The sequence below is a fragment of the Ruditapes philippinarum genome, unplaced genomic scaffold (assembly GCF_026571515.1).
Source record: "Ruditapes philippinarum isolate M1 unplaced genomic scaffold, ASM2657151v2 ctg3430_1_1_1_1, whole genome shotgun sequence".
Classification (NCBI taxonomy): domain Eukaryota; kingdom Metazoa; phylum Mollusca; class Bivalvia; order Venerida; family Veneridae; genus Ruditapes; species Ruditapes philippinarum.
The window spans coordinates 29,652-45,733 of NW_026860251.1; the positions used below are offsets into that span (position 1 = coordinate 29,652).

The 16,082-nt window shown below is 34.0% G+C and overlaps 1 protein-coding gene across 1 annotated transcript in view; it reads left to right on the top strand.

Moving 5' to 3' along the window:
- Positions 1-16,082, top strand: part of LOC132759390 (uncharacterized) — a 114,192-nt gene that overhangs the window by 10,735 nt on the left and 87,375 nt on the right. Inside the window, exons 3-5 of the mRNA XM_060751157.1 lie at positions 258-416; positions 902-1,084; positions 3,265-3,334. Of these exons, the coding sequence (XP_060607140.1) occupies positions 258-416; positions 902-1,084; positions 3,265-3,334 (412 nt within the window). The remainder of the gene's footprint in view (positions 1-257; positions 417-901; positions 1,085-3,264; positions 3,335-16,082) is intronic.

Sequence of the window (16,082 nt, forward strand, 5' to 3'; positions counted from 1 at the left end):
AGATCTAGCAATGATCCAATTTTGCACTAAAAGTCCAGATCATATCTCAATCTTTTTAAATAACACAATTATGTGTTTCATGTAAAATTCTCTAATGTGGGGGACGTTTGTAATTATGTTAGAAATTCTTGTTTTTTTTGTGTTTGAGGTATATTGCTTAACAGCTTTAATTTTAACTAAGTCCTGTTTAGTCTCTTTGTTTATCACAGCTTAGTTATGTGTGTATATTCGACTTGGATTTGTTTTCCATTTAATAGGTACGGCAGTACAGAAATGAGATTTTTCACTCCAGCAATATGGAGCTAGAGGAAAGGGTGGCAAACGCATACATTGATGATATGATAACAGTTTTACAGGATAGAAAGGAGCTTCTACACCACCAAGCTGCTCAACAAGCTGTCCGGAAACTCCAAGATGTAAGTATAAATAGTGAATTACGTGTATAAGTTTGAAAATCTGAAGAAGTTTAGTTATGACTTAAAATAACACATCTTTTAATTCCAGACATATTATTATAATAAGGGTAATTGAAAAAAGTGCTCGAAGTTGGTTGTTTTTATCATAGTCCTTTTTAAGAAACAACCGCCTTAAGTTAACATACAATGATAAAATCAAATAAATATGAAATATATATGTCTTTAAAATATTAATATTAGATGAATATATTTTTAGATAAAAAGTGAAGTAAAAAGCCTGACTATCAGATATATTTATCACACATCATGTTACAAAAGCGAATTCTAAGTCCTCAGAAAATGTACGAGAGATGAAAAAAACGACAATTTAGTTAATTTTGAAATCAAGCCTTATCTTATATAAAATAGTTAGGTAAATAACATATATCAAATAGCTGCAACTTTATCTCTGATAGAAAATTTACCAAAATTGTTATTTTCATCAGTTAAAGAATAAGGACTTCATTGTTACTACGGAAGGCCATAAAGAAATGTTTAGACAAATTAAAGAAGAAATGTTAAAAATTCTGAAATCAACAGAAAGTGCTACAACTGATTTGGAAGAGGAATATGACGAGCTTAAAAATAAATTAACGAAAATTGAAAGACAGGTATCCAAAGGAGAAGAGGTAAGATTTAAAGTTACTATTAATTTTGTCCGATTGATATACCAGAACATGTACAAGCAAAAATGTTTAAAGGAAACTAATGTTTGTATAGTAGAACAGTAATATTAGCTGGCGCTCAATAAAGTTAGCAAGTTTTGGTGTGCTTTTGTGATACCCGTTGTGTGTTGTTATCCACATTTTAATAATAAAAGTCAATGTAACTGTTACTAAAGATAGACAAAAGTGATTTCCAGACAGTAACTATAGAAAAGAATAATATATTGTAATAAAAGTTGAATGTAAGAAAGCTTATAAAAAGAAATAACAAGGCATTGATGTTGGACCCGGCAGGTTCGATGATAAGGTCACAATTTCGTTAAATGGATAATTTGTTTCTGGTATGAAATTTAATTGTAATAATAATTTTAGCACTGATGTAACAAAATAAAATATAAAACGAGTTCAAATTTTGTTTAGTCTTTTGTCACTTCAAAAAGTTAAGTTGGTTTGTAGGGGTATCAGTCACCTTTAGTGATAGCTCTAATTGAACAGGTTTGTTTCATAAGTAAGTCTCAGAGCTAACAATTGATACTAAAAATATACATGTATTTTAAAATGAATGAGGTATAAATCTTTGGTACTATGTAACATGATCTAGATGTCCTCTACAAAAGATGTTAAAATGATGCTTCTGCTGTTAAAATTGCCATTGTTCTAATGTCATGGAATTTCCTCATAATGTTTAAGCAAACATTGAAAATATATTATCTAAAAATCCCACGGTTATAGGATATATATTTTAGCACCCAACTCTACCAAGATTGTTCAAATTATGACTCTTGGTTTTTAAGATTGACCCTGCCGTGGTTGGCCATGTGTTTTCTATTGATGTACAGTATACATGTTTAGTAAAAGTTTGCGATTGACTCAGTTAAGGTCGTTGACTTACAAAAAACTCGTTATGGGTTCAAATGCAATCAAGGACTTTGGATGTTTTCCTGAGGGGGAAGCTGTACAGCTAGCTTATGGAACGTCTACTCACATGCCCGTATGTGTCTGAAATAATGCACTGCTTGGCAACTCTGATCCCCTTTTATTTAGTTCCGCCAATTGTTTTCTCGTTCAGGGAACCATTTCACCATTAACATAATTAAATGTTGAATTCTGCTTAAGCCGGTGCTAGTGGGTTTGAACGGTAGATTTCACTTTAAATTACCACACATGAATAGGCTTAATCAAATCAAGTCTGACATTTACAATTTTGAAGTTTTGAAAGTCCTTTATGGATTCTTTATTTCTGTCTGTTTTGGCACCTGAAGTCTTCCTCCACCAGTAAAACTGGAAAGTCGCCACATGACTTTTACAGTGTTAGTGCAGAGTAAAAACAAACCATATTATCAAAATGATATTACTCTAAAACAAAAAGAACTAGAGCTTAGACATTTGACAAGAAACATAAACTAGTACGCCTCTACTAGCCTAGTTGAAGTGACAGGGTTTTAAATCTAAAGTATAAAAATAAGCAAAAGTCTTTTTCGCTGAAACAACCATTGCTTCTCAAGGTTGTGAATACATCTGTATATGAAATAAAAAGTGGGTACATTGTATATTGATAAAAGGTGACATTTACCTCCCATTTGACATTGACCTTATTAGGACTTTCACAGTCTTTGTCAATTTGTTTTATTCTGCTTAAATTACAGTAAGTTTGTAAGACAGATTTGATTCATACTTTGACAAAATACACTTGTGACAACACCAAGTGGATACAATTTTGATCTTTAACTAATCTTAACTGTATACAGTAAATTTCAACATGTCGGCATAAACCATGCGATAGATTGTGAACAACCTTTGCAAACAAATGATCCTATTCTAAACATTTACAAATTGACAAGAGTCAGATGAATTTCTTACGAAAGTTTAATAATTTTAATAAAATGTATGTGCAATTGCACCAGAAATGTCGGAAAGATTCTTCTTCAGGAATAAATAATTCGTCCGTAGCAATAAAGTTGATTTTCTATGAAGCAAATTAAATTGATTCAGTACTTAATCAGTCATATTTCAATTCGATGTTTTTGTGATAAGTTTGGACACTGTGTGTAAGACAGACTGAAAATACCAATATCTTTATACAAAACACAATTTTGAAAATTACCGAATAAAATACAATATTTGTATCATTATTTCTGTTGTAGGAGAAACAAAGACTCAAGGAAGAAGATTCTTCTAAACAAAGAGAACTAGAATATGAAAAAGCTAAATCAGGTATGCTTATATCTCCTCGCCTAATGCAAAGCGGCTATAAGAAATGGTCTCCGTCCGTGTGTGCTTCCGCAATAGCGAAAACAGGCGAGGCGCCATCAAAATGTAAACATAAAAAATGAGGAAAAATTATAGTTCGTTATAAAACAATAGAGTAAAAAGCCAATGACACTCTTAAACAAAAATAATAACAAAGGAAATAAACCATTTTCCTTTTTCAATCGCCTGTGTAATGGTCCGTCCTATTTGTTTAAGTAACAGTAACATTTACAATGACCCCAAGGGGTTTCAAAAGCAATCCCAGCTGGGGTCTTGATTGTAGGCTTACTATATGCCAAGTTTGATATTTCATTCCTACTTCTAGTAAATGCCCGAAACTATTTTACTTTTGTTTTCGTAATAAATAGTGACCTTGACCACGGGTGGACCAAAAGCAATATCATGATTAATTTTGGGTTATGGGGCTACACGTTTTTGCATAATCCTCATTCTTTGCTAAATAATGCAGACAAGCAGTTCTGTATGCCAATACATACAACTTAACGTTGTAGTTTCTGATAATGGACATATTTGGTTTATACTTGGACAAACCAAAATTAAAACAAAATAGCATTTTGACTTACATACAAAATACTAATTCACTTAAAATACCATTTGCGTACGAAACCCGAATGAGAATCGAACCTACAGCGATTAGGGGCATGTGTTTTTTTTAATCAATCAGCCACGAAGGCCCCTAAATTATCAAATGCAGAAAACTAAGCCATTTCCCGAGAATTGCAGCTTTCAGATTCGCCGTAGAAAAAGGTCTTATGTACGTGTATGAGTTCCTAAAAGAATTCAGGTAGAATCTAATTCCATAATTATGAAAAACTATTCTCGGGCCTCGCAAATCGCGCAAAATGCGACATTCCGACGAGACACGAAGCAAGGCACGATATAGTAACACGGTATCTCGCAATGTCGAAGTATCCCCTACCACGAGATTTCACGGTATAATAGTAAGCCTCGCTTCATGTTTTGCCGGGATTACGCTTTTCGTATTTCCCGGTAAAATATCGCGCATCGCTTCGTGTGCTTCTCAAAGGCCTGTTTATGGTAAAGAAACCAGCACGGGAGACATCTGGCCTCGGACATGTTATTTGACACTATTTTTTTCAATGTGCATGGCACGTTTAAATTTCACCATGGATATGTTATTGACATTTTGGTAGAAAAACATGGGAGCAAAGGTTGTACATGTATTTAATAAAGTGAATTTCAACTTTTAAGTATACATGTATCTGGTATTCCACGTCACAGCAGTGGGATTTTAAAGTACAGTAGCGAATGTGTCTTAGAAGATACATTACTCCTACCTTTCTCATCATTTTATATCAGTTTTGTCGTAACTCTTTAAAATGAGATAAGGATTTGTTCTCCAAAATAGCTGTTTATAGCTCTTTGAAAAATGTCAGTTTTATATAGAAATATCGGGGGAATACTGTTTATCAGTATATGGCCTCAAAAGATTTTCTTGTCTCGCAAAGATGTCGAGATACGAAGGGAGAGGTGATAATCCGGCGAGATGCGAAACTGCTCACGATACAATGTATTGTATTTTTAAAATATCGCCTGATTACGGTGTTCCGTTTGGACATAAGTAACATTAATTGTCTCTCTGAACCGTGATTCACAATGGTATAATGGTGAAAGGACGATGATACGATGATAAAAATGATGGCACGATGGTGACATCACGATTATGGATTACAAGATAGTGAAAATAATATCGCGTTTTCATGATCATGCCATCACAGTTTCATCATAGTACCATCGTTTTTTCACCATCGTACCATTACGTTTTCATCACCATGCCTTCGTTGTTACACCATCGTGCAATTGTTGTTTCACGTTCGTACATCGTGTTTTCACCACCCGAACATCGCGTTTTCATCTTCGTACCATCGTGCCATCGCGCTTTCACCATTGTACCATCGCTAACGGAATGTTGTATTTTTAAGTGTACGCCTTCAAGTTCAGCCAATCCAATTTCTTGAATTAGAGATATTAAATAGTTCCACTGTAGTTATTAAGTTTAATGTTTCATAAAAAAACAAGCATATGATAAAAACTTAACATAACATCATAAGATAAAACGGCGGACCTCGCTTCTAAAAAAAATCTCCCGTGGTAAAATATGTGACAAATAATTCATAAGAAATGATATGAGAAAAATGTGCTTTCCTGTTCCTTAAAACACATGAGACAAATGTGCTTTCTTGTCCTTTAAAACACGTGAGACAAATGTGCTTTCTTGTCCCTTAAAAACTTGATCGGAGCACATTTGTCACCCAAATGCGTGTTTTTTGGTAGACATGTGAGGTCCCATTTGTCCCATGTGTAAAAACAGTCGTGTAACGTTACCGTTCATGTGCCTAACTGTGTGCATAATTTGATAAACAGTCATCATTCATTTGTGATTTATATATTATGTTAGTTCCAAATGACCAAAACGTTTGGGCCACCATGGATTTATAAAATAGTGTCTCATTGGATTTATCCACGAAAAAACCCACAAGAAAACACACGACCTCAGTTGATTTTTGTATGAAGAAACGTTGACGTAGTTCTCGCTTATAATTTTACCAATGTCAAACCCCTTCGTTCCAAACTCTTTATTTATTTACTATTATAGACTTAAAAAAAAGTGACAAAATTTGCCTGTCCAAAGACTCAAGACTATCTTTTACAAAATGGAGCGATTTTATTGGTCGGAAAATGATGTCGAACACTACTATGGTGTCTGATTTGGTAAACTGTGCTCGTAAGCGATAACACAAAATACATCATCATCGCCGTTTCGTCTTGTCGCTTGCGAAACGAGCCAAATGGTCCGTTGTCACGATGTCGCCCTGTCGCTTTGCCTATATATTTACAAATAGCCATTCCTTCGATTTGAGCCGAGAAGTCACAAAGGTGTTCCAAAACAGCCACCATAAATTACAGATTTGTTTCATGCATGGATCAAAGAACACATAGCGGAATGACAAAATGGACATGTTAAACCATTCTGATATGATCTTGACCTTATTAACACTATTTGTCAAGGCCAAATTATTGAAATGAGCCAAAATTGTCATGAATTTTTATTTAGTTATTTATGGAACAGATAAGTGCATTTATTCCATCTTGCTTGATGATATTTTGACTTACATTATGCTTGCTTCAAAACTTCTACTATTTGCTTAAAGGCCCACTAGGCCTCAGAACTGCTTTAATTTTATCACAAATAAAATGCAAAACAAAAACACTGCGCATCGACAACGTAGATGACAACGATAGCAATATTATAGTCACATGTTACGGAAAGAACTTAGCATATAATGCGAGTTGAAATATTTTGTTTTATATTTTAAAATGACAGCAGGTGTATTTTCCGGATAGTCCCGCCCTTTTGGCGCGTGGTGTTTAACAAGGTTACGTCCCTTTTATATAGGGGTGGATACCGACCACGAAGAAGATTTTGAGAAAAGCAATAGAAAGCGATGCGACAGGCGAAAAGTTCGTGTTATTTGAAGATTCGGCCAATATGTGACAAAAATGTAATAGATGTCTCTAGCAAATTCCATAAATGGCAAATCACCTCTTATACAGTATTTAAACTACTTTCTTATGTAAATGAGGTGATGTGTGAGGGTTTTCCCCTCCCACAGACTGAGAAAATTTTGAAATCTGAGGTTAAAATGGTCTTGTTTCATTGACTTTGACTTTCTATTAGTGTTAATGGTACCTTTTGAATGGTTTCACATCTCGTCGAACATACATTTTTGTATTAGGTTGGCATAATCATGCCATCGCAATATATTATAACATTTTAAAAGTTGTGGACAACGTCCCCGGGGACGAAGACCGGATTATAGGGAAGTTTTCCCGGGAAAAGTGTTTTCTTAAGGGGTTGTTTTACTTTATAAAATGGTGCTTGGTTTGATTTGGGTGAAGTTCTTAATGACTTTTTCACAGATTTTCTTTGATTTTTCAAGGAACTCCTCTGAGGTCCAAAAGCCTAGAAACATAAAATTTTAATTTCTCACATAGATCAACTAGAAATATGTACAAAAGTTAAAAAGACAAGAGCGATCAGTAATCACATGTGTCGCCTCATAATGGCCAATTTCATGTTAGGACAAATTTTGTGACAGACAGACAGACGGACAGTGCACAACTAGACTAAATACTGATCAATCATGTAAAGTTTGGATAAAATTGCACCAGTAGCTTATGAGGAGTAGTCCGGACAAGCTTTTGCGTATTTGGCAACACACAAAAAAAACACCTTTTTATCAAAGGGCCATAACTCAGCCAAAAATAATTCAACCGGAAAACCCGTGCAATATGCACAAGGACCTGAGCTACAGATCAATCCTGTAAAGTTTCATTGAAATTGCATAAGTGGTATAAGAGAACTAGTCCGGACAAACTTTAAAAATAAAAATTATTAAAGGGCCATAACTCTGACAAAAATCATTGAACCGGAAAATGCTGACAATATGCACAACTAGACTTAGTACTGATCATTCCTGTAAAGTTTGGATGAAATTGCACCAGTAGTTTATGAGGAGTAGTCCGGACAAGCTATTGTGTATCTGGCAACACACAGAAAAAAACACCTTTTTATCAAAGGGCCATAACTCGGCCAAAATCATTCAACCGGAAAACCCTTGCAATATGCGCAAGGACTTGAGCTACAGATCAATCCTGTAAAGTTTCATTGAAATTGCATTAGTGGTATAAGAGAAGACGTCCGGACAAACTTTAAAATTAAAAATTATTAAAGGGCCATAACTCTGACAAAAATCATTGAACCGGCAAATGCTGACAATATGCACAACTAGACTTGATACTGATCATTCCTGTAAAGTTTGGATGAAATTGCACCAGTAGTTTATGAGGGGTAGTCCGGACAAGTTTTGTGACGGACGGACGGACAGACAGACGGACGTACGGACAGACGGACAGACGGACAGACAGACGACGGAGAAGTGATCCCTATATGTCGCCACTACTCCGTAGAGGCGACACAATAAAATACTCAGAAATACATTGGGAATCGTATGTTTTTGCTATTCTTAGTCCGATTTGAGTGATAAGCGTTGCAACGCTTTTTCAATTTTGGGTAATTTTTCACAATTAAAGTAGCAATCTGTTAATTGGATCGAGTTTATGATCTGAAAGTTTGCATATAAGTTATTTACCAAAGTAAATGTGTCATTTGAAATTCCGCCATTTTATCTTATAAAAATATCAAAACACTTAGATTAAATTAGCGTTTTATCGGTAACTGAATCGATTTTAAATATTTTATTACAATTTAGATTTATTCAAGGAAAATTATTATATTATTAAAAGCAAGCGATCAATTACTTCTGTAATTAAAAGGCGAATCTGAAAAAAAAATCAAAGGGCTGCAAGCTCTGTGGTATTTTCTGATCTTTGCAATCTAAATCATACTGTATATCTGTATGTATTTTCCTGTATAAGTTTATTTTTATGTATTATAATTCATCTTGCAAGGCACCAGAGTTTGATACATACGGAATTTTGCATAACTACAGTAGAGTTGCATCAAAAAAATCATTTATGTTCATTTTTTATGACAGCCACACTTTATCCTTGCATATCATGGCTACTTCCTTAACAAAGACACTTTAAAAAGAATTTAAAAAAAAGTTGCCTCGACTTGGATTTGAACTCCAGACCTCTCACACACTAGACGAGCGCGTTACCCCTGCACCACGGAGAAGTTATTTAAACGACGTCTGAATAAAATCTAGTCATTCTTAATTTAAAACTTCCATTGCATTCCGGGTTTGTAATCCTTACTAATTTCGAGGTATTTTAGTCAGGATAAACATGTTGTTTAAAATTGAAGTAAATAATTTAGCGAAAATCTTCTCGCCGAAACAGTCCGACATTTAGAATCTATATATTCCACTACTCGGCAGTCAGATTTAGGCAGTCAGATTTATTTGTGTAGTATTCGGTAATCGACATCGCTAAAAATAGCATTTACATTGATTAAAATCAAATTCATCCGCGTAATTTGTGATTGTGCATTTATTGACAATTTTATAAGACAACGCTACTTTTAAACTGTGAATGCGTTGTAATTTGTTAGATACTTGTACCAAAATAAAAATATTTCTTTCTTTTAGATGTCTAGTTTTAAGCTGTTTTGAGAACTACTTGTTGTTAGGTCTGTCGTGATATTCTGTGTAAGAGATTGAATGTCCGCTTTGTATTTACTGACCTTCGGTCAGAAAATACAATCAAAGCACAGAAGGAGCTGAATTTGTTTGGGTCTCAGAATGTCAGAAAGGTGAAGGTTGTGAGATTATAAACCAATTTGTTTTTATAGTGCCACCAATGCTTTCCAGTGTTTTAATTGTAGTAGATTGGCTATAAGACTAATTGCAACACTGATATTCAATCCAATGTTTATTTGACTTAAACAATTTGATAAAAAAAATGAATTGCCTTAACTGGGATTTGAACTCCAGACCTCTCGGACACGGTGAATTTATATCTTAATGGCCTGAAGAAAACCATATTATTCTAAATTAGGGTTTGTAACGACGCTAACTGTTGTTTAACACTTGTGTAAATAGTCATGGCACTTACTATAAGCATATATATATCAATAAAGAATAAAACAATATAAGAAATCTTCGACCATTCGGGAATTATTTTGCTTGAAAATTCATGCGTCTGTCATGTGACCATATTTACGCAGTGATCTCCCCTGAATTTTTCGGTCTTTGTGTTACATATAAAGTCTTTGTGTTACATATTAAGGGAAGTAACCACTTCAAAAAAGCGGACTACTTTCGGCACTTGCAATTAACAGCATTAGAGCCTGAAATTTCGCTACAATTATTTGTTTGGTCTGACGACCCAAACAAATAAAAACAGCAAAGATATAAGATATATTGGAAAAAAAGACTGTACACTGTGTTATTCCGGAGCCATAGAAAGAGAGACACACCTCTCACTAGACTGCAGTTTATTTTCTAAGAAAAGAAATTTGACAGCTTATTAACAGACAAATAATTTGTATACCAACTATATGACAGGGCACAAACTCGAACAATAAAACAATAAAAATAGCCACGTAAATTGTCTAAATATTTTTACTGTTATATATGCAGACGAAATCGAATTTATTCTTATCAGAATAAGTGGCTGTTACCTCATAATAATCATAATTATAATAATAATAATAATAATAATAATAATTATAATCATAATAATAAGAATAAAAATAACAATAATAATAATAATAATTATAATAATAATAATACTACTAATAATAATAATAATAATGATAATAATAATAATAATAAAAATAATAGCTCTTAATTGATCGTTAAACGTTTGTAGATTTTTGCAAGTCTTTTGTAAATATTGTTTTCGCAATAATTTAAGATGCACTTTGTAGATATTGTTTTTGCATTAATAAGAACCACCTCACTTTAAAGTGTTTATACCATGATTACTACATTTAAAATCTTACATGATGCATTATGAAGTCATTAAATTGGGGATTGACAAATTCCTTCCTTTCCTTTTTAGTTTAACAATATTTTATTGTATAAATATACACACAATAAACATTTTCATAATTTAACAAACATAATCAATGAAGTGTTCATAAAAAAAGGTTGGGACAAAAGTTCTTCCAACATTATCCTTCCTTCCTTTCTTCCTTCTTTCTTCCTCCATTCTTTCCTTCCTTCCTTCCTTCCTTCCTTCCTTCTTCCTCCCTCCATCCATTTCTTCCATCTCATTATCTCCTTCCATTCCTTCCTTCCTTCCTTTGCTCCATTCCTTTTTTCCTTCGCTTTATTCCTTCCTTCCCTCATTCCTCCCTTCCTTCATTTCTTCCTTCCTTCCATCCACTGTAAGTGCCTCTTATTTCCATGAGTAATTTATCAAAATTTACCAAGATACTTTTCTGCCAACTGCTCTGATTAAATGGAACGTCCTTCTTCACTACAAAACACGATCACTGACCTCTTTCAAATCCGAAGTGAGACGAAGCAGCTGTAGTTGTCCAATTTATTTCTATAAAGGAGATAGAAAGTGGCAGATCTATCATGCTCGACTTCGTACTGAATGAAGTTCTCTTTAAATCAGCATCTATTTAAGAAAAAACATTTCTCCATCTCAGCGTTGTTCATTCTTGCCGATGAATGGCTGTCGATGTTATCATTAAAAAGAGGCGAACGGCTGATGGCGTTACTAAAATTTTGATGACACCCAAACTTAAATACCCTATAACTTTCACAGAAAAGCATTTTTGAAGGTATGGTTTGAAATATTTAATGACGAAATGCTGAAGTTTACGAATCGTATGATAAAAGGATTTGTTATCATGAGAAAATTTAACTTTTTGTGACTTAAAAATAAAAAAAAACGCATCTCATCGGATAGTGTCGTTATTTTCAGTAAAACTTCACGTGAAGTTAAGCTTGCAAAGGGCAAGAAATTTGTAAATATGCTCCTTTGGATGTTGACTATGAATCCATAACATTGATTTACTCGAACAAAGTTAGGATATGATAAAATAGATGAAAACTTACCGTCCGTCAATTGTGTTTCGTGCGCCGACATGCATATACTGGTACAGCTGTCGACGTTTGAACTGCTGTCTGCCCATTTGATTGTACGGTGTGGTATAATTTAAGTTCTTTAGTTCAGTCAATTGTTGAAAGCGTTATCAAGTACATGTAGCATGTTCCGTTTAACGTGACATCGCTGCTATAAATGTCACAATAGCCCTGACTGTAAATGTCGCACTTTCAGTGCCCTGTGTATCACACAAAATCAGGGTCACTTAATGTTGCAATATCACGTTAAATGTCGCAATAAGTTTTATGACACACATGTGACTGTCCAATAAATAAAATGTTTAGTGCTCCCAAAATATCGTGGCTCTTGTGGTGTCATACTCTAAAATTTATGACGTGCACGTAATCTTGTAATGTAAACCCCCTAAGGATGCGCTCCTGAGAAATGTTTTGTGAAAACTTTTTTGCAATGTTTACGCTAATGTTAGAGGAAGCTGAAATACCCGAAATACTTTAACATGTATGTGTTAAACTTCAAGTGCATATGAAAAATATATCGCATTTAGTTTAGAAAAAAAGTAATGATGTGTTTTAGATATTATTCGACAAGCACATTTAAGTCTAGCATAATAAAAAAGACAATTTCTAATAAAGGAATGTACAAGTTTGTTTTGTGTATGTTAAGAACAACTTAAGCATGTAAATAAAAAGTACTGTGAACATAGTATTTTAAAGGTATTATAAGAAAAATATTTACCACTGACCATTAATGTGGAAAATTTAAATAAGTCAGTTAACAGGAAGTGGATGAGTGAAAGACTTGAAATCGAATCCCACAGTATAAGACCATGTGTCAATGCTGTTTGTCAAATATCAAGAGCCTGTGATAAGTAGTTGCTAAAAAATCTGTCACAAAAATTTCCTACCATTGACCATTAATGTTGAAAATTTAACGGTAAACGGGGCTTGGTGAGCGACAGACCTGAAATCAAATCCGACGGTAGGGGACCACGTCAATATTGTATACCAAATATCAAGAGGCTGAGATAAGTTGGTATGGAAGACAAAACTATGAAACTACGAACATTTGTTTACATAAATTCCATAAATAAGTTCAAGGTGGGGGGTTAATTCTGGAAATAGTCATGCTTGTCACACAACATATGTGTAATGATAAGAAATATAAACAAGAGGGCCATGATGGCCCAAAGTCGCTCACCTGTATATAGGCCCCCGGAGCAGGGCCAGTTTAAACCCCAGGGCTTTTATTTGAACAAACTTAGTTGACACCCATTAGAAGATGTTTCATGCTAAACATCTAAGGTCTAGCTTGTTGGGTTTTTTAAAAGAAGATCTTTTCAAGTTTTTTTCTTTACACATATAGTTAAAACAATGATACACCTGGGGCAGGACCAGTTTTGATCCCAGGGCTTTTATTTGAACAATCTTTGTAGACACTTACTAGACAATGTTTAATGCTTAATATCAGAACTCTAGCTATTCAGGTTTTTTCGAAGAAGATTTTTAAGTTTTTGCTATACACATATAAGGAAAATGAATGACCCCCGGGGCGGGGCAATTTTGACCCCAGGGCTTTTATTTGAACAAACTTGGAGGACACTCACTAGAAGATGTTTCATGCTTAGTATCTAAACTCTAGCTATTTGATTTTTTCATCAAAAAAGATCTTTCAAGTTTTTGTTATATGCATGTAAGGAAAATGAATGACCCCCGGGGCGGGGCCAATTTTGACCCCTGGGCTCTTATTTGAACAAACTTGGTAGACATCCATTAGAACATATTTCATGCTAAATATCTTAGCTCTAGCTCTTTACATTCTTTAAAAGAATTTTTTAAAGTTTTTAATATATGCATATAGGGAAAATCAATGACCCCCTGGGGCGGGGCCAATTTTGACCACAGGGCTTTTATTTGAACAAACTTGGTAAACAACCATTAGAAGATGTTTCATGCTAAATATCTTAGCTCTAGCTCTTTGGGTTCTTTAAAAGAAGATTTTTTTAAGTTTTCACTATATACATATAGGAAAATCAATGACCCCCAGGGCGGGGCCGATTTTAATTCTAGGAACAAAATTAGAACAAGTTTGGTTTTGGACCTATAGGTGATACCATAGACCAAATATCAAAGCTCTAGGCCATTTACTTTCAGACCAGAAGATTTTTCAAGTTTTCAATATATGTATGTAATGAGAATCAATGACCCCCCGGCCATTATTTGAACAATCTTGATATAGGTCTACTACACAATGTTTCATGCCAAATATCTAATCTGTAGCCTTTGCCAAATCAGAGAAGAAGATTTTTTTAGATTTTACTATATACATATAAGGAAAAACCTATGACCCCCCAGGGCGGGGCCAATTTTGACATTAGGGACAAAATTTGAACAACTTTGGTAGAGGACCCATAGATGATACCATTTACCAAAAATCAAAGCTCTGGCCCATGTACAGACAAGAAGATTTTTTAATTTTGTGTTTTTTGAAATCCTTTTCTGGCCCTATGACCTACATATGCAACAGACCGGAACCATTTAAACAACTTTGAAAGGGACCACCCAAGGATCATTTCTGTAAAGTTTGGTCGATGTGCAGTCATTGGTTTCAGGGGAGATGTTGTTTATGTTAAAAGTTGACAACGCACGAAGACGGACACAGGGCCATCACAAAAGCTTACCCTGAGCATTGCTCAGGTGAGCTAAAAAGTAAATTAAATTACTTATAATACTAGTATTTCTTTTTAAAAAAGTTCAAAGGGATATTAACCAGAAAATATTGCTTTAAGAGTAAACTATGAACCTAGTCACATAAGATGTTATTGATGATAAGGAATATGTATTTGAAGTAAGAGGTAGATGCCATTGAAACTAAAAAAGTCATAGTAAAAAATAATATTTTTCAAGTAAAAAAATCTAAGTTCATGGGGAGGTAATTCTTGCAATATTGGTGCTAGCGGTAACAACCTTGTCACATAACATTTGGTTAATGATAAGGAACATATATTTGAAATATGAAGTTGATCCCTTAAGAAATAAATAAGTAGCAGTAAATAATAGCTGTCGGTAGGACAGCAACGCTCTACCATTCTAAGTGCTTGATAGAAAAAGAGCCTTGGTAATGTTAAATATTAACAAAAGGGCCAAATTTTCCTTTACATCCATGTTACTGTTATAGGCCTTGAAGAGAGTCATATTATGCTCTCAAAGAAAAGTATAAAATTTCAACTTGTTTCTGGCCAGATGTCAATAGTATATGAAAATATCTGAGGTGGTATGCAAACTTAAATTAAATAACATAAAATCTAAGTCAGAAAAAGGGCATAATTCTGTCAAAATGCTTGATCCAGTTATCTCCTCCTGTTTACAGGTTGGGGTCATGATGGTGAACAAGTGTGCAAAGTTTCAAAGCCATATATCAATAGACTTTGACATTTGAGATATTACAAAAACTTTAACATAAGTTATTACACCTACGCTGACACAGACGCCGACAACAACACTGACGCACTGGTGTATACAACAGCTCTACTTTTTCTTATCGAATAGTCGAGCTAAAAATAACTTTTTTAGGAAAATTTAAGAGGAGATAAATTTGAAAATATTGGTGCTAGAGTAATGAACATTGTCACATAAGATGTGGTTGATGATAAGGAACATATATTTGAAGTATGAAGTTGATCCCTTAAGAAATAAGGAAGTAACGATAGAAAATAAAAAAAATTAAGTAAAATTCTAAGTTCAAGGGGAGATAAATCTGAAAATAGTGGTGCTAGAGTTATGAACCTTGTCACATAAGATGTGGTTGATGATATGGAAAACCAAAACTTAAATCTGAATAAGGACGCGGACGCTGGGGCAAGTAGGACGGCTCTCCATATACTTTGTATAGTCTAGCTAAAAATGAAAAGTAAGAAAGTGTTTTATGCAGTAAACATTAATATAAATATAAAAGTGATATGGCACTTTTTGCACTAAGAAGCGAGGAATGATATTTTATCTTTTCTTGCATCCTAAATCTATAGTAAATGCTCATACCTTTCTTGCCTATTAAATGTATGGTATTGTACCTAACAATATTGCTTTAGCAATGATGTTCCAGGGTTTTCACATGTTTGTTTACA